The sequence below is a fragment of the Apus apus genome, chromosome 2 (genome assembly GCF_020740795.1).
Source record: "Apus apus isolate bApuApu2 chromosome 2, bApuApu2.pri.cur, whole genome shotgun sequence".
Classification (NCBI taxonomy): Eukaryota; Metazoa; Chordata; class Aves; order Apodiformes; family Apodidae; genus Apus; species Apus apus.
In genome coordinates this window covers 145,163,863-145,187,757 of record NC_067283.1, presented here as the reverse complement: position 1 = coordinate 145,187,757, position 23,895 = coordinate 145,163,863, and the positions used below count along the sequence as shown (strand labels likewise).

Below are 23,895 nucleotides of genomic sequence, written 5' to 3'. Positions count from 1 at the left end.
TGTTTTTGAGGCCAGGATCATAGAATCATAGAATGGTTTGGGTTGGAAGGGACCTTAAAGATCATCTAGTTCAAACCCCCTTGTGTGGGTAGGGACACCTCCCACTAGATCAGGTTGCTCAAGGACCCATCCATCTTGGTCTTGAAGACCTCCAGGGAGGGGGCATCCAAAACCTCCCTGGGCAACCTGTTCCAACATCTCACCACCCTTACAGGAAAGAACTTCTTCCTAATGTCTAACCTGAATCTCCCCTCTTTAAGCTTCAAACCATTGCCCCTTGTCCTCTCACTACACACCCATGTAAAAAGCCCTACCCCAGCTTTCTTGTAGGCCCCTTTCAGATATTGGAAGTTGCTATAAGGTCACCACAGAGCCTCCTCTTCTCTAGGCTGAACAACCCCAAATTCCTCAGCCTGTCTTCATAGGGGAGGTGTTCCAGCCCTCTGATCATCTTTGTGGCTCTCCTCTGAACACTCTCAAGGAGTTCTATGTTCTTCTTATGTTGGGGACTCCAGAATTGGACACAGTACTCTAAAATAGATAATAAACCACAATTCTCTTTAGATGTAATTTTTTTCTAATTTTAGTGTGTTTTTCTAATTTTCAGTAATCAGAATGGCTATTGGCTGCTTCTAATATATGCTGTTACTTTGCATAATCATTTATACTAGTTCATACTTGTAATATTATTCTAAGACTTTTAAGATCAAGTTATCTTTTGCAGATATAATAAAAATGTAGATGTGAAGCATTTTTCGTCAACTTTTAAAGCTGTTAAATAACATAACTGCTTTTTTGCTTGCTAGTAATTTGGTAAACACTTTATAATAAAATAAACTGAATTGGTGATATACTAGCTAACTTTCTTGTTTCATTTAACTTCTCTAGAAAAGTTGGAGGTTGCACCCCCATCTCCAGGACAACTGAGACATGGTAAAAGAAGAATGCTTGTTGAATGTGGTTTAGTACTTGTGCAGTCTGTCTTTGAATTGCATCATCTTTCTCCTACAAATGCTGGTCTGTCCTCATCCCTGTCGTACGGAGTAACAGAAATCCAAAGCAAGCACCAACAGTCACCCTGCCTTCTTTATTTCATAACACCTCAGCTGCAGAGTGTGCTCCATTTAGTGAAAGTAGAACGGAAAGCCCAAATGAGAACGTGCTGTTCAAAGCTGGCAGCAAACACTGTTTTTCTAAGCCAAGCAGTTTCAATGCTGCAGTACTTTGGTTGTTTGTGTTCAAGCTTAAAGCTATTGACTTGCTTCTTGTCATATATATTTTACATGGATTGAGAAATGGGATAAAATTGCAGAGAAATTGGAAATAGATTTGGTATTAATTGTAATAATACGCAAATCAGTATTGTGGTTTTATACCCTCTCAATAAGCAAATGTATTTAGCTGAACATTTGCCTATTCTAGATATCTACACTTGGTTTTATTATTTTTTTTTACTTGGTCCTTGGGGATTTGTTTACTCCAAGGATTCAAAAATTCTGTTAATTTCAGTAAGAATTTGAGCTCATTTTAGCTCCAGAGTTGGGTGATCACATTTTGAAAATACTGGGCATATCTGTGTGCTTTTTTGTTATTTATGGTTTTGGGGTTTTTGTCCTGCTGTGGTTAAAGAAAAAAAAAAACATTTGGAAAATTTTGTATATTCTCTGCTTTAGTCTTAAACCTGTGTTTAAGAAGGTATGTGTGTCCTTACAAAATAGTTCCAGAGTCCAAATGTGTTGTAGTACCTCAGCATGAAAGATCTCTTGTGTGGCTTTGTTTTTTATATGATCATGGATTCATACTGTCTCCAAGGAGTAAATCCAAAAGGGACTCATGCCATTTTCTTTCGCATGACTGGGAGGTTCATGCACTCTTCTTTCTTCCTTCTTCCTGTTTGCATCTCTGTAAGTTTATAAAAGGTGGAAATTACTGTTTCCAGCTGTAGTAGGGAAAAAAACCAAAATAGCTGATGCATTTTACATATTAAAAAAACTGAGAAAGATCTAAGTTTCTAAGATCTACTTTTAATCAAGTAGTCACTCCACAATGCTGTATTTGAAGATGTTTGCATCCTGAGCCTCAGTTGGAGGCAGGGCTGTGCAAATTCACCCTTGTCTCTGTCAGATGCTTATGAGCTAAAACTTGAGAGGGAAAATGGAGCAAGGCAGTAGAAAATATTTTCAAGTAGGATTTTGGAGTTTTGGGAAGGAAAAGAAAAAAGCCTATGAAATAAAGGGGGATCTTCATTTCTAAATCTATCGAGGAGCAGCTTCAAGTCTTAATTTGAAGTCATGGTACCCAAACAAAATCAAGATACTGAAGTTTGGGTTGAACAGGGAGATAATAACCTCTTTATGACACACTATTGAGAACCACCTCAATGGGTGCAGATTTAGCTGAATGAGTTTTGGTAAGGACTGCCTAGCTCCAGGCAATGCTCCTAAAATATGAATTTTTGGCAATGTGTGAAGAAGATGGAGCTCTTGCACAGTAGTAGAGAGGGACTTGGCAGAAATAAGGGCTTTATTTCAATCAAGAGAAGAATGCAGAGAATCCAGTGAGACAGATTGGTAATCTTTAGTGATATTGCAGCATCAGTTGGAAACACTGTAAATAGTATCACAGTTTGTGTAGTTTTAAATATCTTTTGCACCTAGTAGGCATAGGAGGCTTCCATCCAAAATTGTACAAGCATTTGCAAAGATTAAGTTGCTTAACTGTTTCTTCACAATACATCAGTAACACTCCCGTGCAGCAAAGGATTTTACCAAACCTGACAGAAATTGGAAACTTGCTAATAGAAAGAGTAGGAAGGGAGTTTTGTGTATGTTGCATTTGTTTCTCTCAAAGGCAGCACTAGAATTACATTTCAGTTGTTTGTGTGAACTCTTGTATCAATATTTATTTTCTCTTTGTTACTTATTTCTTTTAGTGTTTGTCCACAATGCGTTGCCTTTTGTAGGGTTTGGATTTTTGGATAATGCAATTATGATTGCTGCGGTAAGTTTATTATTTAATTCCTTGATCAAGTCAGCATGGTTCATATTGTCCAAATGGTAAATGAGTAAATAAGAGCTGCAAGAAAGCTCTATTCCCTCTGCATCAACTCACTAATTTCTATTTGTATTTTTCTTTTTAAAATAAAATATCCATGCTCTATTCTGCCTTTGCAGAATGCAGAGGAGTGTTGTTCCATCTGAAGGCCAGTATTGTTACTAATTTTGCTGAACTGAGAAGAGGCTTGCTTTTTTATTTCTTCTCTGCTTCTGCAAGTCACGTTTATGATCATGTAGTCAATACTGATGATAATGTTACTATCGTGTGTTGATTAATAGATCCTCAGGGTTTTTACTGATGTGTTTCTTTGTTCTGAGTGCTGACGTTGGTTTGTACTGATGTGGTCTGGCATTTCTGAGTAACGCTCGAGATATTTTTCTTTTCATTTGGAAGATGAAATGACCTAGTGGAACAGGAAAATGGATAAAGGACAAAGATGCTGTTCCTCATGTAGAATTATCATTGAAAGTGTGATCTTAGTCGTGGGATAATTCAGGTGGAAAGGACTACTACATCTCTAGTTTTATTCCTGCTCAGGCCTTTCTCAAGGTCTCTAGTCTAACCTCCTGCTCAAGGCAGTGTCAGCTGTAGGGTCAGAGTGAGTTGCTCATGGTTTTGTCCTGTGTGACTTGACAGTATCCTAGTCTGGGCAATCTTTTCCAGTGCTCAGCTGTACTCACAGTGGAAAACATTTTCCTATATCCAACTGGAACATGTCTTGTTTGAATTCACCCACATTGTCTCTCATTTTTGGGCCTCATACTGCTGTTCCTTGTGCAGTTCACTGTGATTGTTTCCTCAACTGAAAAAGTGTGGAGCTATGAGACTGTTTTATTTGTGTGCTCGGTATTTGTAGAAGTTTGCATTTGGACCTGAACATTCAGCTAAGAGTTAAAGTGAACGAAATGGTATGCAGAGATAGGGACCTTGGTTTTGTCTATTATGTGGCCATTATGAAACAATATAAAATATTTGAAGTATATCAGAAAAAGGCTCTTGTCCTAGGGGGAAATACATATGCCAGGGAGGTAGGAGCTGTGCACATCTAGTAGCAGTAATGTCCATTTATCCTTTTCAGTTTTAACATAAACAAGCAGTAAGCAATACTTTTGCCAGTTGAATCGATTTAATCTGTTCTAACTCCAAATCCCTCAAATAATGAGAAAACTCTTATTTTTTCAGGGAACCCAAATAGAATTGTCAATTGGAGTTGTCCTAGGAATTTCAACTATGGCAGGCAAGTAATAAAAATACAGTATGTGAAGACTAACCTGGCACATTTCTGTGTTTTGGGCTGGAAGTGGGCCACAGAGCTGGAAGTGGCTCTTCCTTGGCCTTGCAGCTGCCTTTCCTAATAAAAGAAACAACCTCTTGGTTCAAGCAAGGACATATTCCATTTGCAGAAATGGAATTGAAGTTCAAATAGCTTCTGAAATGCTTGTTGTTAGTTTAAATCTATAAGTTCAAATCCTGGGCCACTTAATACAGTGTATTTGCATTTCTGTAATGGAAGTGCTCTAAATTCCCTAGTGTCTGATATTTATGTGTATGTCTATATATGTTTGTAAATTGCTGTTTGCTTGCAGTGCTAAGTGAAGATCAGTGCTGGTGTCCTTTTACTGTGTTGGCTGGTGTTCTTGGTGGCTTCTCTGCCTCCATGTGATATGGTGGGAAGGCCCAGCAACCACCCTGCTCCTGCACTGGGCCAAAACTGATAAGCTGTGCTTGCCAGCTTTGGTGCCTCTGCAGTGTCAAGGGGGGAGAAACTGACCATGGATCTACCAACTGCAGATGCAGCATTGCTCAAAAGCATAGGGGGTAGCTAAAGGAAAGGGAATGTAGCAAAATGAGTGAATTGTTTGGAAATCTGTAGCTCTCTGTTTCAATGCAAGACAGTCACAGGAAGCTTTGTCTCAAGATCTGTATTTTAAGGGTGTAACTTTATTCAGTCACACGTACAGTATTTACTCCTGAACCGACACAGTCATGGATATGTTGGAATGTTTATCAGAGGTACATATGTGAGTAACAGCTTCTATTTCCAGTGCTTCTGTTCCTCTTCAGACACTGGAAGGCCTTGCTTGGTGTCCAGCATTGGCTGTATGAGACTGGCAACTATGTACGGCTATTTTTAACTCTACTCTGAAAGCTGTTACACTGATTTCCAGGTGTCACTGTTATCTTTTTGTATTTGTCAAGTTACCTTCATATAAGATGAGAAAAACAGTTGCAATTCCTATGGCTGTTAGTCTGCTCCTGTTGTTACAATCTTTAATAAGGTTAGAAAAAAACCTCTAAAATAAAATAAACTTCTGGTCTTTTATGCTGTATATACTGAGAAGAGTGAGGGTCACTAGGAGGCAGGAGAACTGGTTGGTTTTGTTTGCAATTAATACCTTTCCACCTTCTCCCCTTTTCTTCTCTCCAGCTGCAGCTTTGGGGAACCTTGTTTCAGATTTAGCTGGACTTGGGTATGTCTGAATGTGTATTAAGAATTTTTTTTCTCTTGCAAACACTATTGATGCTACTGAACTAAAACATACAAACTGCTGAAATTGCTTTATTTTTTTCCTAGCTATTGAATTTTTTCCTAAAAAAAGAGCTTTCATTAAAATACAAAATGGAAAAATGCTTTTTTTGTGTAATCTAATGTATTGCTGTGATAGAATGTACCTCATATACCTCCTCAGATATTGTTCTGCCTAGATCTGAAGACATTTCCTTCATATATCTGAAAAGTCTTCAGATCTAGGCATACCTATTTCTGATACAATCAGATGCAGCCGAGTTCTTTATTTTTTAAGGGAAATTTCTGAGCAGTTCCTGAAAGTAAAGCTGTCTGTTATGCTGCTTTTTCCCACTTTCACTCTGATTTCTTTTCTGCAAATAACATGGCTTGTTACTACCTAGTACTTATGTGTGCATGTAATATTTCCTCCAGTAAAGATTACTTAACAAGCTCTGCAAAAATACAACAACATTCACATCAATTGTGTCTTACTGCATAAATTTTTTCTGGAAATAGTGCATGTGAAATCAGTGAGAAAATTAGTAAAGTTGTGTTGTAAAATGTGACCATCAGAAGTCTGAAAACTTCCCATATTTATCTCTTGGTGGCTTGGTCAGTATGTTGAAGAAAAAGCTATTCAAGTTTGGCGCCTCGGATATTTCAGAACCCTGACTAGAAGATACTGTCAGATCCACAATTGTTTGTTCATGTTGTCTTGTTCTTCCAGTCTTGCAGGTTATGTAGAAGCTTTAGCTTCACGACTGGGTCTGTCAATCCCTGATCTGACACCCAAACAAGCTGATATGTGGCAAACACGTCTCAGTGCACACTTGGTGAGTATCCTGTAGGTAGGCGTTGTTTGCTTGGAGCTCTTCTTTTGTTTAAACTAATATGTGGTAAATGCTTTTTGTCACTTAGATACTTGATGACCACCACCATTTTGCATGTTTGCTGGAAGGTGTAGTTGTGAGGGAGCATCATGAGACTGGATTGTTTCAGGCTTGTGTGTTTTTTTGTATGCAGCAAGCCCTGAGTGACTAGGGCCATGGATGATCTGCAATGACTCTGTGTATGCTCTGCATGTACCTAGGTTGAGCTCTGGCTGTGATAACATAGAATATTTACAAGTTATGACCCCTTAGTAGCTTACTCCAATGCATTCTTTGTTAAGTGCTTGCTAGTTATATACCTGTGCACTATGTATCATTTCTAATATTCTGTAATTGGCTTGGGTATGAGAGCAGCTTTCCCCTTGGATAAGCTTTTAACATTTGAGTAATACTCATTGCCTGGGTTTTCAGTTATGGGCTGCTTGCCTTGCAGATTCATTTGCAGGATGATTACCTAACTAACATTTGAGCATTTGAAGCAGTCCCACTTCAGCAATGAGAGTGTTAGTATATTTTAATTAAAGAAACAGATTATAAGAAACATATGAAAGAAAGAGATTATAAGAAACTGAATACAGAAACAAATACTTCTTTCACTTTGCCAGAATGAACCTTCACAGGGAAAAATACCTTTGCAGATTTTAGGAAAGAGAAACAATTGTTGAGGAGAAGTTAAGAGGAAAAAACTCTGCTTTTAGTAGTGATAGATCAAAGCACTGAGCAGGGAAGAACTGGCACGTTGTCAGTGGGCTGCCTTCTAGTCTGTCCAACATGAAGAGTTTTCTTGGTGGAAGCTGAGTCTGTGGCAAAAGGCTGTCACTGCACTGCACTTCATTCACTGCATTCTTCTGTGCAGACTTCTGAGCACCTTTGCCTGTGTTTGGCATTTTTTCTTTTTCACTTTTTCTTTTCTTGTTGTCTCAAGTTTCTCAGCACTATCCATCTGTGTGGTTTGGATGTTGCCTTAATTATTTCCTCTCCTTTTCATTTTTACATCTAGGTAAACTGTGAAATGTTTTCCAATTTATTTATTTTTTTTAATTATTCACCTTGTGCCTTTTGCAAGCCATCATGTTTCCAAGGAATTCCTCCTTCCTGACTTTGATAATTTCCTTTACTAGATACAAGCACATAACGTTTATAATTGCACCTAAATGTGTGGTGGTTTTTTTTTTTGCCCCTTCCTTGTTTTCCTGGACATCCTACTAATCCTTTGAATCTGTCTCCTCCCTTACCACCCGTGCAGCTTGTCATCAGTCATTTCTCTCCTCTTTACTCAGAATTGTCTTTTATCACAGCACACAGTTTCTAACTTTGTCATATCTGTCTCTTTCCCATAGATTGTGTTTCTAATCTGCATGCTAAGAAAAATGTGCCTCTCAACTAAAACCTAGAATAGTCTGTTTTCTTGGTTGTGTTGGTGCTACGTGGCAAAGAAGTAACAACTCATCAGTGAGAAACTTAATTTTTCCCCCCTTTCTCTAGGGTAAAGCTATTGGAGTGACCATTGGCTGCATTTTAGGAATGTTTCCTTTGTTGTTCTTTGGCGATGAGGAAGAAAAACTGGAAGAAAAAAATTAACCTTTTTACAAGAAATATACAAATGTAAACTACTGTACCTCAATTATTCAATTATGCTGTCAATATTTAGGAATTAACAGACAGTAAAAATGTATAGACTTGGGAACAAAACCTTCAGCATGTTGTTTTATGGAAACACTAATTTATTGTGGCTTTGTGTTCAGTACTTCTTTTTATAAGGTGCCATCTAACTTTTTATTTAATTGTAAAGTTCTGAAGTGTTTTCACTTACGGCAACTGATGTTTACCATGTTCCCTTTTGACCTTCTTCATTAATGGATTATTTCTTTAATAATTCATCATGGATGACAGTATCACTCCTGAGTTGCACATCGGTTGCTTAACAGTTGTGACTGCATGACAAAGTTATCACTGGTGTTCATCAGGTCCTTCAATGCAGATTATTAAGGAGATCAGTGAGGAGTGATTTGAAGTCCTTCATTTTGCAAGGTGACTGGTTGCCCCCTCACCAGCTGTTGTTTTGCACTTCCTTAGGTTAGATGTTTCAGTCATCTAAGACAATCTGGTTTGCATTTTTTCACAAATCTAAGTGTCTCTGAATTGCCTTTTGAGATTATAATTTTAATGCTTTGACAAGGTAAGTGTTTCCAGTGTAGGCTCTTTACCAAGTCCATTTTTTAGTGTTTTTTAACACCTTCTGAACTTCCATATTCATGCCTTTTTCTTTTTTTTCTTCTTTGTAAAGAACATTTTGAGAATTGAGTTGACATGTCCTTAAATTTGTCATCTGGAGTTTTGAGTGTGATATTAAAGAATTCAGACTGACTTTAAAAACTACAAGCAATTTTTTTTGCTCTGCTTAAATTAAGTGTGAATATTTGATTGGGTGGACGAGGCTGGGGAACTCTTCAGGTGTCAATGAGTGCTGGCATTGCAAGGTTGTAATGGGTGGTTCACTTCAAACAGCAAAGCCTGCCATCAGTCTGGATTAGAGGATTTGCAGATTGTAACTTTGTATTTAAGATTAAGCCCTTTGCTACTGGGTTTTTTGTTTTGTTTTGCTGTGAGACAGTCAAAAAACAAGAAAAAAGAGACTTGAGGCCTTTTTTCCTTTTTTGCCTTTTGTTTTTGCAGTCTTACTTGGTGTATTATAAATCTGACAGTGCAGTCACCTCTAACTGTACTTTTTTATATGATCATTAATAAATTGATTACAACTATTGAATATTTGTAACATTTCAGGATCTGACTTGCCAGTAGTATAGTGCTAAACTGATAACTTGATTAGAGGAGAGGGTTTCTTACCTGTTTGAATACCATTTGGAAAAGACACTAAGAAGAGAGGCACAGCCAGGGCACTTTGAAAGTTTTATTGCTGGAATTGTTAGCACTTCTGAAACCTGAAAAGAAATGTCAACAACAACAACAAAAAAAATTAAGTCCCTTACGACTTGTATTTGCTTATAGGAAAGGTCTTATTGTAGTGTGTACATTCTACAAAGCTCATGGCTTATCTTTTGGTCATCAATCTGACTTGTCTGTTCTCATTTCTAGAAGGCCTGTAACAGCAGTACTGAAACTTTGACATCAACCTTTAATGAAAGTGACAGTGTTGTATCTGTTTTTTGAAAAGCAGACTTGGAAAGCTTGCAGTGAGTAGTCCCCTGTAACATGTACTCTACTTTGTACATTTAACCATGAGAATCTGGACCAAACTGCGAAACTGAAAGAAACCTCAGCCAGGCATAGAAGAAAAATGGAGAGGAGTTTTGGCTTGCATTTTTGAAGTTGAAAGCTTTATTTAAAAAAATCCAAACCCCAAAAATAACAAAGAACAAAATAACTCCAACCACAAAAAAAAACCCACCAAAACCTACAAAAACCAATCCTGCTAGAAAATTATGCACTCTTTCCCCAAAAAGATTGCTGCTGGTTTACGGTATTTCACTAACCAGGTTTTTTTAGTCATCCACACATTTGTCTTGCCTTAAACTCTTAACTTTCCTTCCTCTGCATGTACTTTTGTTGCTGGTGTGTTCTATACAAAGCTGCAAGTATTTCCCATGTGCTCTTTTTTTAAACAGAAGGACACATCAAAACAATTTTGCATATTTTTTTTTGTAGCTGTTACAGTAATTCCAACACTGTTTCCCTTTGCAATACTGGCATCTTCATTGGAATCTTCCAGCAGTGGCCAATCCTCTGTTCTTTGCTCTAGTACCAACTAGATCGTTGTTTTCATCACAATCAGAAGGCTGTGTCAGCTGTCATAGCAGTGTTCATTTTATAATGGCAATAGGACAGACTGTGTACTGTTATTAAATAGCTTGTGCATGTAAACTGAGTACATCTTGTTGCTGTATGTCAAGGTATTGTACTGCAATCAATGCTTTTATCAAGAATCAATCAACTAAAATATCTTCAAAGAATTCAGTCATGTGTTGTCTGGTTAAGCTATTTAGCTGACTACTAAAATGTGGAGGGCAAGTGACACATGGTGAGAAATCTTGAGTGTTTCAGGCCATTGTCTGATACCATAATCAAGAAGGTGACTTCTGGGGTTTCAATATTTGACAAACATGAAGAAATAACTCATTATTTTAGATGAATGTGGCTCTGCTGAAGGTTGAGAGGAAGTGCTTGGTGTGGTCAAGCTGCCTCCCTGGGCACAGGAGGGGTAGCTTGCTTTGCCTGTGGGATCCACTCTTGCATGGATGTGGTGCTGCTCTGTGGGCCATGGAAGATCTGTGCCTGATCTCTACCCTGTCTCCTCACAAGGAGGGTGTCTTTTTCTGGGGTGTATGGAGGAAAGTAATCCCTGATGCTCTGATCACACTTCTTAAAAACATTTCTCTGAGAAGACAGACCACTAAAAAAACCACTCCTTTGTTTCCTGTTTTCTTCTCCCTCCTGGATAAAAGGAAAATCAAACACTAAAAGCTTATTCAGAGACTTCAGTATTGCTCCATTTTTCAATTCTATCAGTTTTGTTCTGTGTTAACAGGAATTTTTTGCTTTAAAGGGCTGGTAGACCTGAAATTGTTTATTTTAAAATGCTTTTATTGTAACTTAAAATATAAATGTATTTTTGACTGTATGTTATCTCTATGGACAAAGAACATGCATCTGAAAATGCATGAAAATTACCCAGATCTTCTCACCGATATTTTCTCATTCATGTACTTTTACATAAATTATTTGAATTCAGACAACGTATTTTGTATTGTCTTTAATTAAATTGTCAAAATTTCTGTAAAGTTTTGTACTGCAGCAAAGCTGTTCTGTGTTTCTTTATTAGACCAGATGCTGGAGGGAAAATGTTAACAATATCCTGTGGGTATTCAGCCTCAGTTATACAAAACAGGAATTTATTATTTAAGTGATAAGCAGGTGGTCCTTTGCCACTGTCACAGGAGATACCATCATGGAGTCTCTTCATGCTTGGAAGAAGAAGAGTTAAGCAATTAAAAATGTTTGCATGGTAGATTGCTGGTGTTTGTGATTAATATTAGCCAGAAGGCCACTTGCACTTGAACTCTGGAATTAACAGAGTTTTTATATGCAAACTAAGTCCTTTTGAACTTTCCTGGACTGGGGAGCTCTTCATGTTTTTTCACTCCTTGGTCCCTTTTGTGGATGTCTGTGCATAAAGAAGTGCTGTGAGTAAAACATCTGGACTGGAAGGATGGTCTCATCTCCTTTTGACAACCTGTATAGGTTGGCTGTTCCTTTACCCTATTCTGATTGCAATGTGTAGTAGAACTCTTCATTAATGTTATTCAAAGAGACTATCACACTTCTAGCCAACATTTCCATCTTCTCTGTCTTCTGATGTTTTACATGGTTTAGTGACAAGCTGACAGAGCAGCAGTATATGAACTCAAGACCTTAATAAAGCATTGAGGAATTATCTTTCTGCTCTGAGAGTCTTATGTGTCTGGAATTTTTTTAACCTAAAATATTAAGAAAATAGCTAAAGCTATTCCGGTTGGCAGTTAACGCTCTCATAACACAAATCCAAGCCCCTGTTTTAAAGTTTTTATTTAATGTTGTTAAGGCTTTTACCCTGGTCTCACAGTTCAGAACCTTTAGCGTCCAGAGTGTCCCTTCAAAATAGTATTGGGGCAGCAGGGATGGAGGGTTTTGGACAACCTTGGAATGTTAAAGCCAGCCAAGATAAAGGCAGAAGGATTTGTTGGGGAGACTACCTCCCACACTCAGAATAAACTCCACCTTCTAGAGAGACCTGTGAGCTTCCAACTCCCTTGCCTCACTCCCCCAGGAGATTGTAGTCCCTAGAGTTTGATCAGGGTAGTGTTTGAGCCTCTGGTCTGCAATTCAGAATAGTGACCTTAGGTAGCAACAGGGTGTGTGAAGTGCTGTAGTAGTATCTCACTCATAATTAGATGATGCCAAGATAAGGCCTCTTGTAGCAGTGTGAGGAGAGTTGAGGGGAGACAGTTTAACAGCCTTTACTTTACTCCATAGGTATCTAAGCAACTGGCTTAAACAATGATGCAGCTATGAATGCTACTCCACAGTCTCATTAATTGCTCCTTTTGTGTATGTGTGCGGAGACCAAGTTGCTGTGAAGTACCAAAGTTATTTGAGACTTTAAACCCGATGCATTTTGTGTCAATTTCGTGTTCTGTTCCTGATAAAACATGTTTATCAGGGTGCCTCATTTAGACATTTTTGATTATGAGAAGAGCTTAATGTTTTTGCCTAGAAGTTTTCAGCCCTTCCAAACCTGTAAGTACTGATACTCTCTGTCAGTAAATAGATTATTCTGCAATGGATTATGTATTGTTCAGTGTACTGAATGGGATCTTTTGGTTAGAAAACATGGATCCGAAGAGCAAGATTTGCTGCATTGGACCAGCTGCAATTTCTGTTGGGAGGAGGTAGCTGCTGTGGAGGATGGTAGTGCAGTAACACGGAGTGCTGCTCTGTATCTGCACAGCACTTCTGCTTGGACTTGGCAGGTTCATCTGTTTGCACCATGGTGATGCTCTTTTTGCTGAAGATGGCTTGTCTGTTACTCCCAGGTAGGAACAAGGAGAAAAGGGAAGACAACAGGATTCTGCCAGGTCATTTTCCCTACATGGGGATGCATAGAAGATCTGTTAAAAGAGAAAAAACCCCTATGATTTGCATTCTTGCTACTTCCCTGCTGTTCTCTCTGCCTCAGAATGCTTTTAACATGCTGGGAGATGGGAAGAAAGCTGATGAGGCTTCCTTCCCTAAGTGACTTTTCTGCTCATCTCAGCTATTGAGCTGCCAATAATCCCTGCACAGAACTAACTGTCAAAAGAAAAATGATTGTTAAATACTCCCTTTTGAACGGAGAAGTCTTTGAATAGGAAGAGGAGAGTGATTACAGGTGATTTACCTGTGCAATACAACTGTCTAGGTGGCAAAGACCACATCAAGAGCCAATTAGATCTTAGAGGGAAAACATCTCCTTTTGGTAAAGTTTCAGATAGGTGGTGATGTAGATTTGCAGGTGACTTTCTCTGCATGGTTTTTGCTGGTTAGTTACTTGCCCCATTTTGTGTAGGAACACTGAAAGGTGTTGTTTTCCTTCTACTCACTTTCCTCTATGAGCACTAAAACTTTTGAGGGGTGGGAGGATGGGGAGAGGCTGTGACTGGAACCATTGCAAGTGGGAAAACATCCCAAGAAGGGGTCATGCTGTGAAAGGCAGTCTCATCTTCGTCTGTAATCCTCAGTTGCCTTGTGAAGACAGGCAGTGGGATGGTTCCTCTGGGAAAATAAATTATTTTTTTGGACTGTGTTAGTTTATGCTAAATGTTATTATAGTGACACTGAGGATCAGGGAGGTCCTTCATGCAGATATTAAAAAAAGAAAAGGCTCTTTCCAACCTGCGTTGGAAACCTTTCCATCTTTTAGCACAGTCATCTCCTTATCTCTCCAGTAGTTTAATGGCCTGATGTACGTTTTAGCCAGTGTCAAAGTCCTGGGAAAGCCAAAACACAGTTGCATGTTGCATTTCTGTGTGTCACTCAGGTGACATGTGGATGGACTGGGTACTCGTGAACACTTGCAGAGACCCTGCAGGCTTCCTCTCAGTTTTCATGTTAGGCAGATTGCTGAAATGGGATTTATCTCCCTAAATGTAGACTTTCCATGTTACACCAGGACTTCATCTGGGTTACATACCCTATGTAACCCCTTTGTATATGGTAGAAACAAGCACTGGAGAATGTTTTTTGTCTGATGTATTGTAGGTGTCCAGGTCAGGGTGGGATTGGTTGTGCTCTGCAGGCAGAAGGTTACTGGCAAACATCCTCTGCACCAAAAATAGGACATTGGTGCTAATTCTTTCCATCTTCTAATATTCTCTTAGCCATGGTATGAGTTTTTGGAGCATGTTGGAGTTTCATCCCTGTCCTTTGCCCAGGTTCTGATCAGCCTGGCCTGACCGTTTTACTTCTGATCAGGGAAATTATTAATTGTGCAAGTTAGCTTGGACATTAAATGGAAGAGTTTGTTTCAATTTGAAATAACTAGTTTATTGGCTGGAAACTGTCTACTGTTGTCAAGCAAACCTACTTGAATTGCAAGTAAAGCAGCATGGTAGGGAAGTGGAGTGACAGGGAAACAAATTAGTTCTTTTGAAACTTTCCATCAGGGAAGAGCTCCTGTCTGGATGGCTGTTCTCTGTGACAGTCAGTGTGGGTAGCAAATTAAAACTTTTCTGTTTCAGCTGCTGAGACAAATGATGCAAATGTCACACGTCACACGTCACACAGCAGTGGGGCTCTCTGTTGTAAGTTACTTTGGTTGAAAAATGAAATCTGCTAAACAGCCTGGCCAGCAAAAAGGAACTTAATAGATAGTTACAACAACTGTGCTGCTAAATGCTGTCAGCTTCGTGTTGCTGAAGGTTGATATTATATAATCATCATAGAATCATAGAATGGTTTGGGTTGGAAGGGACCTTTAAGATCATATAGTTCCAACCCCCCTGCATGGGCAGGGACACCTGCCATTAGACCAGGTTGCTCAGAGCCCCATCCAACCTGGCCTTGAACACTTCCAGGGATGGGGCAGCCACAACCTCCCTGGGCAACTTGTTCCAGTGTCTCACCACCCTCACAGGAAAGAATTTCTTCCTAATGTCTAACCTAAATCTCTCCTCTTCCAGCTTAAAACCATTGCCCCTCATCCTGTCACTACACACCCTTGTAAAAGTCCCTCTCCAGCTTTACTGTAGTCTCTTCAGGTACTGGAAGGCAGCTGTGAGGTTTCCTGAGAGCCTTCTCTTCTCCAGGCTGAACTACAACTCTCTCAGTCTGTCTTCATAGCAGAGGTGCTCCAGCCCTCTGATCATCTTCATGACCCTCCCCTGGACTTTCTCCAAGAGCTCTATGTCCTTCCTGTGCTGAGGGCTCCAGAACTGTACACAGTATTCCAGGTAGGGTCTCACAAGAGCAGAGTAGAGGGGCAGAATCACCTCCCTGGCCCTGCTGGCCACACTTCTTTTGATGCAGCCCAGGATACAGCTGGTGGCACACACTGGTGGCTCATGTCGAGCTTCTCATCTACTACCACCCCAAGTCCTTTTCTTTGGGACAGCTCTCCAGCCATTCTCCCCCAGCCTGTATTTGTATTGTCTGGGGTATTTGTACCATCCCAGGTGCAGGACTTTACACTTGGCCTTGTTGAACTTCATGAGGTTGGCCTTCCCTCCAGCGTGTCAACCACACTACACAGCTTGGTGTCATCAGCAAACTTGCTGAGGCTACACTCAATGCCACTGTCCATGTCACCAACAAAGTTGTTAAACAGCACCCATCTCAGTACTAACTCTTGGAGAACACCACTTGTCACTGGTCTCCATCTGGACATTAAGTCATCAGTCACTACTCTCTGAGTGTGACAATACCCTGTGTTGGTATAGCAGAAGGTCAGCCAAGGCCAATGATGTGATGTAGCTAACAGTGTTACTAGAAAATCACTAAGAGAATTGTGGCCCACAAAAAATGATGATATTTGTAAGTATTTTGCAGCTGCCCTCTCTTAACACTGGGTTTGCTTGTGTCTCCTTGAGTCACTTGTGGTTCTGATGCCAGTGTGAGGCACCATGTAATACAAAACACTGAAGAATACAATTGCAAAAGAACCTATTTCCTTTAAACAACCTTTCCAGCCACAACCCAAGATGAAGTGCTAGCTACTTCTTCACTGTGTGGTTACCATACTGGTTTCACAGGTTTTGTGCTTCCAGAGAGCTTCCTGCTCTCTGATCTAAGCATGCAGCCCTCTCTTGATTTCTGTTATGCCATTGATCTTCTAGACATCCTGGTGAGGTTACCCTGAGTAACCCACCACTGAAATAATCTGGTTTGTGTCATAATTTCATGCAAATCTGGTTTCCTTTTTTCCTGATGAAAGCTCTTTAAATGTAAGTGTCCCAGATAGGCTGTGACTCACATTTGTGGTCTGGTCTAGTTGAGTCATGAATCTCTGCTTCGGTTCCTGTAGTTTTTTTAGGAAGCATTTAGGAAATTGTCTGATGCAATTCTGTGAGTGTAGTGACTTGGACTCTGATGTCCACATGCAATCCCCAAGCCTGGGCATAGCGATGCAGGAGCTGTGGTGTCCACTTGGCACCAGTGCCACCACATGTCCTGGGTTGTGCCACATCAGCAGCTCTGATGAGCTCAGGTGAAGTGAACAGTAAAGCCCGTGGTGAGCAGAGTCCCCCAAGGGTCAGCAACCACACTTTGTGCCTCCAAAAGCAGAGACCAGAGGACAAGTGACTCAGGGTCTGGAAGGCTCCTGCTGCCAGGAAGCACCTGCTTAAGAAAGAAACAGGACAAGTGACAGGTCAGTGTCTTCTGACACACAGGGTTTGTGTCCTGTGGTTGTGCCTATGTTTGGAACCATCTTTGACTCATTGTGGGTTTTGCATATTTAAACTCACAACCCCATCTCATCTTATTCTGGGTAAAGTTTGCTGGTAGCTTCCTTTTGATACGTTGGTGATGGGGTGATTGTTCTTACTTCCTCCAGGTTGTGAGAATAAGCAGAGGGAACAGTGGTGGTGCGGAGTGTTAGCAAAAAAGATGGGAGAGTTTCTAAGTTTTCTAAACATGCTTTCCTTTTTGCTTGGATGCTGTAGAGATTTGTAAATGCTGTCTGTGAACAAGGTCTGTCTATATTTGGCAGTGTCATTTCCAGGATGTATGCTTAGTAACCCCCATGTTTGGTGCCTTTGCACACTGAAAAATATTCGTATCATTCCTACTCATATCATAAAAGATACCCCTTCTTTTAACCACTCTTAGTGATTAAAGTCTGACCACTAAAGTCTCAACCTTCCTTACTTGACAAAGCAAATTTTAAATTTTCTCTCACCTCAGAACTTCCAGCCCTACTGACACTAAATGGTTGTTACCAGTTCTTTCTATGTGTGAAATTAGATTTTAATTTGTATTTACAATGTTTACATTTCCTTCTTATCTCTTTGAATCCTTCTTACAGTATCCTGTTACTCGCAGAAGCATGAGCAATAATTGAAGGAAAAGTACATTTTTATTTATTAACAAAAAATTCTGTCTTGTATATTCCAGATATTTCAAACTGTCCTTATTCTTGACTTTACTGACAAGCCATTTAAAAAACACAGTCAGTATGTTTTCTTCTTTTCTTCACCATCTTTGTCTTTTTTCCTGGCACGTTTTGCATCATTTTCAAGAACTATTAAATGTTCAGTCCTTGTGAGGAAATTCTCTGGTTTTGCTGATCTTATAAACAGTGAATCAGTTTGTAGCATCTGACAGTTTTGTCACTTAAAAATGTTGCTGGAGGAACCTACGGCACATCAGCTTGTCATTCTGCTTGGAAGGTAGGATTTGTCTCACTGGACTGTGGCTGTCTGGACAGACCTCTGAGCCACTCAAGAGAGCCAGACAGACATCTCCAGAGAATGTGTCTCTGCTTCTGAAGAGGAAGCTTAGCTCACTGACTCAAAATTATGCCTCAAACTTTAGACTTGTGGATGGAGGTAAATCCAGTGCTGGCACCTTATGGCTTTGGAATTGCATGCAGCTTCGTGGCTTCTCAGGACTGGACCCTGTGCTTGTGGTACATGGTGCAGTGGGCTGTGGGACTGGGCTTGAAGATTTGTTGCCCAGTCATCTGAATCCTGGGAGAAGATGAGCCAGCAAAGACTATTGTACATCTTAGTCACTGCAGTGACCCAGCCCAGTGAAGGTGGCTTTTGCAGATCTGTTAAGTAACTCCTAGAGCTGTCCCACATTCATTTCCCTGACTCCTGTGACTCTTGGCTGTAGGATGATTTTGATATATGGCTTATAGAGTCTGAAAGATGAGTAACTTCTGCAATCGTGAGTGTCAGTGAAGACAATAATGATAGTGCTGGATAAAGCAATTTATTTTAACGTGACTGTGCTCCAAACTTGGAGCAAACTCAAAGCTATAATAAAGTCTTTTACCTTCAGGACTAGAGGCCACTAAATTGAAAATAAAGTCATTATTGCTGGCTGTGGTGTGGGATTGGCAGACCAACATTTCTGTTGGCAAGCAACAAAAAAACTGCTGTCCTTCACTGGAAAAAAGAGGGGACTGTTATGCTCTTGGCCTGAAAGAAGTGTAGTGTCTTATCTGTACTGGAGATTTGCCTCAATGTCTTAAATCAGGTGACTTTTGGAAAAGCAGCTCATATTCTTTACTCAGCTGTTTTTACAGTCTCTAGTGCTCTGTATGGCTTGGGAAACTGGGGCAAAACAGATACTGGTAATGGTGTGTGGGGTCTTGTAAGCAGTTTGAAGCATATTTGTCAGAGTTGTACCCAGAACACACTAGTAATTGGAAAATGTGCATTGAACAGATGACAGGGCTTCAGTCCAGTGGCTGCTGCTCTGCTTCTCCATCATATGAGATGCATAGATTGTGTTTAGCAATGAGCAGTATCTGTGTAAGGTGCATAATGGGTGTCTGGGGAGGCCCCTTTTCCTGTTCCAGTTAAATTTGAGAGTAAGATGCAGCAGCCATAGGATGTGAACCCATTGTATGTGCAAGACATGTCTACCTGGGACAAGTCTGTGCTATGATCAGGTTTCTTATTTCTTGAGACCAGCCCTTTAGCTAAAGAGATTTGTACATCCATTCATGTGTGGCACATTCCTGCCATCCACTGTGCTGTGTGCTTATCATTTGTCAGTTCACTTGGGATTTTAACATCAAAATACATACATTAAGTACTAAGGGTCTGGCCTGACTGTTCTGCGATCATTCAGGTGTGGGAAGATAGTGTTTTATGTCTCCTTGCAGGAGTGTTCTGGACAGAGGGTTCACGATATGTGAGGGGCAGCACCAACACAGAGTAAGGTATGAGAGGTTCCTTTAGCCTAGAAGATGAGGACTCTCTGTGGGCACATCTGCCACAGATGTGACACATTTTTAGCAAACGATAATAAAGCCTCGTCCTTACGATGTGGAAAAGCTGGCTTTTCTGTCACAAATGTGGTAGACCCTGGCATGACATTGAGGCCGCTGGAAAGTTGCCACCCCTTTTTTCTCAGTGTGTCTTCCACCCCTCTGATATGCTCACTCAGCCTCTCACGGCTGCAGAACCCCTTGCTGACCTGATGTTTAGCCTGTAGGCATGTGGCTGAAGAAGAAACTCATTCATTGAGGGAGCTGCTGGCAGACAGCATCAGTGACAACAAAGGGTTGATATCAACCAACTCTGGCACCAGGAGAGATTTGGGTTTACATCAGCAACAGGGAGCTGTGATCCTTTTAAAAACCAGCTTGGCACCAGATACAAAAATAACTGTCATCACAGCAGGATCAAGTCCAGCTGCTCATACTGAGCACTTAGTGCCATGAGTGGGAGGCCCAAATAATTGTCAGAAGCCCACAGCTGGCAAAAGCTAGACTAGATATAAAGATATCAGACTAGATTGCAGGCTGGATATAAAGAAGAATTTTTTGCAATGAGGGTGGTGAGCCACTGGAGCAGGTTGCCCAGAGAAGCTGAGCGTGCCCCATCCCTGAAGACATTCAAGGTCAGGTTGGACAGGGCTCTGAGCAACCTGAGGTAGTTGAAGATGTAGCTGTTCATCGCGGGGAGTTTAACTAGGTGACCTTTAAAGGCCCCTTCCAACCCAAACTGTTCTATGAAAAAGAGAAAGGAAAACAAAGCCAGTGGGGGTGGAGGGATAAAAGGTAGCATTGAAAAGTTGTGGTGGTTGAAATGGGATGGAAACTTTTCTAAACAAGGATGTTTCATGTATGTGGGGGTTGCCTCCTGCTGTAGAGTTTTACTTGGAGTGCAAAGAGTGGATGGGTCAAGCGGGGAAGTGGGGGAGAAAACAGTATTTGTGTGTTAAAAGCTGGACTGATGAGGAAAAAGTGATGAGTCAGCAGAAGAGGGTAAACAAATGAGGGTTAGCTTCTAAAAAATTGAGATAATGAAAGAAAGAATAAAAGATAATTCAGAATTTTGTAAAATTGGCCAACTATACTAAAAACTTGTAGGGGCATGTGGTCCTTTATGGATATTAAGGCAGGCAGCTGGGAAGTGCCTTACCAGCCAGTACTCTTTGAGCTTTGATGGTGAGTTTTGCTGTGAAAATCTGAGATGCTTTGGTTGAGGAGGCTGAGAGACTATTTTGTTGGTTTGATTAACCTTCTTGAAAGGTCAGGACTTTGCACAGGTTTCCTCATTATCTCAAGGTGGGTTTTTTGACAAACACTGCATTGCTTATTTGGCAGATGGGTGCACTGAAAAGGTGTTGGCTTTCCAGGTTGGTTGGCTCTGAGCAGGCTGGAGGTACAACAGCTGTGGGGTTTGATCTCCCTGGAATCAGTTACTTGGAACACACACGAGAAATGCAGCCTGATCCTTCTGTAGCTTGCAGGGCTTGGCATGGAATAGCTCTTCTCCTACAGGCCAAGTGTATCTCATTGCAACCGCTTAACCTTATCCCTACCCCATGGGCCGTTCTCCTTCCGACAGCCGTTGTTTTCTGATCAACACTGGAGAATATTGATCACTGGAAGAGAATATCTTGGCAGATTCTCATGGGTGTGTTAAAACTGGAAGTGACAGCAGTGGGAGTGGGCATTTCTTTTTGTCTGGAGGGGACAGAAGAAAGCTGAAGACTTTATTCCTAAACCATCTTCAGTATTAGAGTTTAAAGAGTGGCTGGGGTGGGGCTGTGATCTGCAGTTGACTGGTAGTGGGCAAAAGGAGAAGACATGTGAAAAACTTGTTAGCAACAGGAGCTTCTGAAATACCATCTGCTAAATAATAATATTGGGTTCCAGGCATTCCCAGTGTAATTAACATGTGTGTGGGCTGTGGGAATGCAGCTGGAGAAGAGAATTTTCTTCTAAATAAATAAAAAAAACTGGAGAGGAGGTAGTACTTTAATAAAAACTGTTGCACATCATCAGCTTTATGCAATTTTTAGATAAGAGGCATGTCTTGTGCACAATGAGATTTTAAAGCTGCTGGAATAAAGCTACTGGAAAACATAAAGGCTGCTATTAAATTGCAGATCAACCCTGTTTTTCTCCAAGTAATTCTGTTTTTCATTCCTTTGTTGCTTTATGGTGTCTGTGCAATGTGGGGGAGGCCATCAGACAGCTGTGCTGACAAGTTCTGGTTAAACTGTTGTACCCAGAACCACAGAGTGACCTTGGGCAAAGCAAGAGCCTGACACAATGAAAACACTTTTTCTTTTTCCAGCTGTCTGCCTTGGGCTCTTGGATCTTGGTTTCCTTTTACAGTCCGGACTTCTGCGCCCCTCTGGAAGCAGTGTGAATTTTCTACACCAGAGCCTGAGTCCAAGCAGAGTTTCTGCAGTAAACCTGTACCCTGGGAGCATTTAAAATGATGTGTGCTCTGCAGGATTTTCCGGGTGAGTGGTAGAAACTTTATGCTGATCCCTACCTATAGGGATGCAGGATTGGATTCCTGCATCAGGAAAGAAATCCTGATGCCTCTTGCATAGTCAGGGAGATAGACTCCTGTTTTTTTACCCTTTCATGCCTGACTTCTACAGCTGTCATGGCAAAGGCCAGCCCTGGCATTTCCCTGCCCAGCAGCTCCACCATTTTCAGTGGGACAGAGAATGGTTGAGGACATGTTTCCCACACTGATGCTCAACCCTATGGCACTATCTCAGCACTCAGATAATATTCACGCTAGTGAGAGCTGTTGTCTCTGGCCTCAGGCTGGACACTGGGAAAAGCTTTCACTGAGCACTGGGACTGGAGATAGCAAAAGGGAAGAGTCAGGGTCCAAAATATAGGAGATTGACTGGCAAGATGATCAGCAGTTGCTATGAATAATAATTGACCTGGTGGGAGGCTTGCTTACATTGAGTCTGGCTTGGATCCTGGTTACTTCTAGCTATATGGAATGACCTAAACCTGAAATTTAGAGGAAAACTGAAGATTTCCAGAAATTTTGAAACTCAGAAGAACTGCAGCTAGCAGGCAAAATGCCTCCTAAAAATTGATGCTTGCAAATTTGGCCCTATCAGAGAAAGGGTGCTTCGAATGCAAATTGCAGTGAACTGTTGTGAGTGCTTTGGCTGTATCTGAACCCCAGGAATCAAGGACTTGCCCAGGAAGAGCCTCAGTTGTACAGAGACTTTCCTTGTCTCTAACAAATGTTTTTTGTGCATCCTTAAAGTCTCCCAGGGGCCAGCTGCTTCAGCGTGAGACTCCAGAAGTCATGGCAAGAGCTGAGATTTGCTGTTTGCAAGTTCAGTCATGTCTGACGGGAGCTGACCTGCTGGAGGAAGTTCCTTCCCGTTAGCGTCTGAGGGCGCCTTGGACACTGAAGACTTAAAATTCAGCATGAAATGAGGCTGAGCTTGTTAAACACTGGAAAATTGTTTCTGACAAGTGTTTGTGACAATTTGTAAACAAACAAGAGATCATAGGGATTAAGGGCCATGTCTGTGTTTTTAAAGTAAATGTAAATATCAGACTTGGAGAGAATCAAAATTCTGTTGCAATCTGTTCTTCAGGCTGTTTGTGTCTACCATTTCATGAAGGCTTTCCCATTTGGGGTAATCATCTTCTATGCCTTCGTCCAGAGGCTTTTTAGGTTGTCATTATATCTGTCCTCAGCACTGGCCAAGACTGAGAAAATACAAAGACCAGAGAGGAGCAGAGGTTGGTGACCAATATAAAAGGAAATCATGTTGAGGATGAGCGTGCTTAAACCCATCACCAGAACTGAAAGTCCATGAGATCAGCAACATTAAGAACAGAGAAACCATGAACAGGAGTCATCCATTTGGACTCTCTCACTGTAATAAGGATGTTGATAGAAAGAAAATAAATAAATAAATAAGGTATTTGGATGCCTGTGATAATTAGAAAAGAGAATGAGAAGACTTAGTTGCCATTTGAGAAAGAAGACCAATGAGCCACGCAGCCATGGCAGGGAGCATTCTGTCTGTCACCTGTCTGTTGGTGGCTCAGTTACAGCCTGGTTTTGAAAGCTGGGAAGAGGAAAAGAAGCCAGGGGTAGGGAGACTTTCAGAGGTGATTTCAGAGCATCAGGTCTTTAGCAGAGAGAATGTCTTTGATGCACCAAAACAGACATGTTTCCGAGTTGAACCTGGCAGAGATGCTCGTGATGTTTGTTGCATGTTAGATTCGAGAACAAATATGGTTTGAAGGCAGAATGATGAATTTGCAGCTTGGTGAGCAATTATATTTTATTCATAATTTTTGTAACCTCTGCCAGGGCTGCTGTAAAATCTTATGCATAGGTTTTGGTATAAACCTGAATAAATGAGTAGCAAGCAAAAGGGCAAAATGAAAATACATGAACAATTAGTTATATCTTTGGAAGAAAGACCAGTCTTCTG

The 23,895-nt window shown here is 40.7% G+C and overlaps 1 protein-coding gene and 1 long non-coding RNA gene across 5 annotated transcripts in view; both read left to right on the top strand.

Annotated features, from left to right (window-relative positions):
- The window catches only part of TMEM65 (transmembrane protein 65), a 33,973-nt gene extending 22,063 nt beyond the window's left edge, over window positions 1-11,910 (top strand). For all 4 annotated transcript variants that reach the window (XM_051609942.1, XM_051609941.1, XM_051609940.1 and 1 more), the window contains 6 exons: window positions 889-933; window positions 2,933-3,000; window positions 4,240-4,294; window positions 5,486-5,528; window positions 6,294-6,399; window positions 7,942-11,910. In XM_051609942.1, coding sequence (XP_051465902.1) covers window positions 889-933; window positions 2,933-3,000; window positions 4,240-4,294; window positions 5,486-5,528; window positions 6,294-6,399; window positions 7,942-8,037 — 413 coding nt within the window. In that variant the 3' untranslated portion in view covers window positions 8,038-11,910. The remainder of the gene's footprint in view (window positions 1-888; window positions 934-2,932; window positions 3,001-4,239; window positions 4,295-5,485; window positions 5,529-6,293; window positions 6,400-7,941) is intronic.
- A 9,715-nt stretch (window positions 11,911-21,625) lies between these two features.
- LOC127381040 (uncharacterized) lies at window positions 21,626-23,372 on the top strand. The gene is made up of 2 exons (XR_007888639.1): window positions 21,626-21,924; window positions 22,704-23,372. It is a non-coding gene; the product is annotated as an uncharacterized LOC127381040 (long non-coding RNA).
- The last annotated feature ends 523 nt before the right edge of the window (window positions 23,373-23,895 follow it).